The sequence below is a fragment of the Orycteropus afer genome, unplaced genomic scaffold (genome assembly GCF_000298275.1).
Source record: "Orycteropus afer afer isolate SDZICR_OR568_19922 unplaced genomic scaffold, OryAfe1.0 scaffold00516, whole genome shotgun sequence".
Taxonomy (NCBI): Eukaryota; Metazoa; Chordata; class Mammalia; order Tubulidentata; family Orycteropodidae; genus Orycteropus; species Orycteropus afer.
Genome location: NW_006922103.1, coordinates 1,001,979 through 1,004,594, shown reverse-complemented (window position 1 = coordinate 1,004,594; position 2,616 = coordinate 1,001,979). Strand labels below are relative to the sequence as shown.

Here is a 2,616-nt window from a genome sequence, read left to right as displayed (position 1 = left end):
GGATACACACTCCCAAGGGCTGGCTCTCAGCCCAATAGTAAACAAGACATACACGTAGACCACCCAATCCAGGCTGACACACCCACCTACTCTATGGAGATACGTGCCTTGGAGCACCAGAGGGTCAACATTCACATGGAGGAAATGCAGGACACACAAGTGTATAACTATGAGAGGCATGGGGGATGGTGTGCGGGGGCAGTTGACTGGGAAGGGAGGGGAGGAGGTTGGGGATGGTAAAAAAGAGAAAAAAATAAAATCTGCAAATACCAATTAGTAGTTTATGTTCAGTTCCAAAAATATTTTATTTCATTAAATAACAGTTAAATAGGATTTTCACGAAGCACATTGCATAGGAAAAGGTAAAATGTTCATGGCCCAGAATACCCTGCGTCACTCTTCCTGTCGTCTTCTTGTCAGCTGCTCAGTCGTGGAGAGATGTCCCCGTCCCACTTCTTGCAGGGAGGTGGGGGCAGTGACGCCACGCCTTGCACAGACTTAGCGTGTTTTCAGGTAGCCGCTGCTGCACACACTTGCTCGCTGCTGCACCTACCAAGTGACTGTCACCATCAGGGTGAGCCCCTCATGGTGTTCAGGAGGAGCTGAGCAGCTGCACAAGATTTTCAAGACATCGCAGGTAATAGGCAGTGAGAGGGCTTTCTTCTGGGTCTGTGAGAGCTGAGATGGAAAACAGGAATATGGAAACACTAGTTCAAGCTCAGTACTCCTCAGGAGTAGATGCACACACAGACACACCTGAACAGGACGCATATACAATTTGAAGCCCCATTAAAGTTCTTAATGTACTAAGCATTATAAGGATATTCTACATTTAAAAAAAATTAGGTTACAAAATTTATATATATTTTTTCTTCATAGTTTTCTCAAATGGCAGACAACAAATGGACACCATTAACCATCATCCGAAATGAAAGCTCACCTTCCAGGCAGCAGACCAGGTTCATTGCTGGCCAATGTGCTTCATGCACAGCCAGCAGCCATCTGTCTGTGGAAGCCTGTGTGCTGTTATGGGGCTGAACAGGTTTCAGCAGAGCTTCCAGACCACAATGGGCTAGGAGGAAAGGGCCGGCAATCTACTCCCAAAAGTCAGTCACACAAGGCTCTTTGGGTCACAAGTCACAGGGCTGGGCGGGGGGGTGGATGGCACAGGCCCCAGCAGCACTGGGGTCTGCCATGCATGGGGTCACATGTCTGCAGGGCACCACTTGGGGGCTGGGCCGGGGGGGATGGTGCAGGCCCTGGCAGCATGGGGCTCTGCTGTGCACAGGGTTGCGAAGAATTGGGAGTAGACTTGACAGCTAACAATGTCAACTCTTCATGAGCTGCACTCCTCCGGCCCTCCCCCGGCCCTCCCCCAGCCCTCCTAAATCATAAACTCTGATGTAACTCAATTATTCACTATTTCCAGAAATCCATGTGAGACAAACAAAACCCACTTTTGAAAACGTCAGGTTATTAATTTTAAAAGAAGACCTCACACAGGTCAGTACAGACACAGTTGAGGCTCCTGACCTAGCACTGAGTTCAGAGAAGACACCCACTGAGAGTTGGTGCCGCCTGTCTTTGGAAAGAAAAGCCCTATCTTGCAGCACAATCTGATCATGTGGCAAGCAGTGGACACGGGGGTCACAGAATCTATTCTTGGGAGACTGGTTCAGCTCCCCGATAGGACATCGGGGTTTTCTGTCCAAGGTCAATTCTAATTGGGCTGTGTTCTTATCATCTCAGAACACACGTTCACACCATGGTCACCACCGGCAGAGGAAGGTCAGCCAAGGACACTCAGAGAAGGATCACAGACACATCTTAGGAAGCTCCTGCACCTCCCACCTGCACTTAGCAGAGCGCTGCATTATTTACAAAAGTCATAATGAGCAGCACTGACCACATACCTGCACGTTCTATACTGCTGTGACAAAAACGCCCTGGAACCCCAGGCCCACATCAGTGCAAAAACCTGTCATTTTGCTGGGGCGTGTCCACATATGTCATCAGAGAATCCACTCAGCTTCCAAGTTAAACCATAACTTCTTTAATAATGAAACTTACTTCTCTTTGCCAAGGAATATGCTTCATCTATTCTTCTTTTTACTGAAGGACTTTTCAAAGTTGTTTTTGCCTGAAGATAAAATGGGATAATTTATTAACGAGATGGATCCCAAGGTGTTGAAAATCAGGATAGCAGTAATGCTGCCCACTGCTGACTGCTCTTTTATACAGGATATTACAAAACGCAGCAATGCAGCAGGCCTGTTGGTACATCCCACAGGGCCGATCTCCCACTTTTTCTGAAGTACAGTCTATCTCCTGCCCATGTGACCCAAGTTCCCTCCCCACTGTCCTACTGTCCCTATGCCCTCTCCACCCTTCTCCCTTAGCCCTGTTGTCTATTGTGAACACTCACCCTCAGTCATTTCAATATGTAACATTCCCTCAAACCCTTGATTTCAGATCAAGTACATCCAACATTAAGGAGCTTTGGAGGTACAACAGTTAAATGCTCAGCGGTGAACGCAAAGGTTTGAACCACCCAGTGGCTCTGTGGAAGAAGGCCCTGGCAATGTGCTGCTGTAGAGATGACAGGCTACGAAACCC

The 2,616-nt window shown here is 48.0% G+C and overlaps 1 protein-coding gene across 1 annotated transcript in view; it reads right to left on the bottom strand.

Annotated features, from left to right (window-relative positions):
- Positions 1–592: 592 nt before the first annotated feature.
- RTTN (rotatin) overlaps positions 593–2,616 on the bottom strand; it is a 235,205-nt gene continuing 233,181 nt past the window's right edge. Inside the window, exons 44-45 of the mRNA XM_007955605.1 lie at positions 2,071–2,140; positions 593–678 (exon numbers count right to left, since the gene is read on the bottom strand). Coding sequence (XP_007953796.1) covers positions 593–678; positions 2,071–2,140 — 156 coding nt within the window. The remainder of the gene's footprint in view (positions 679–2,070; positions 2,141–2,616) is intronic.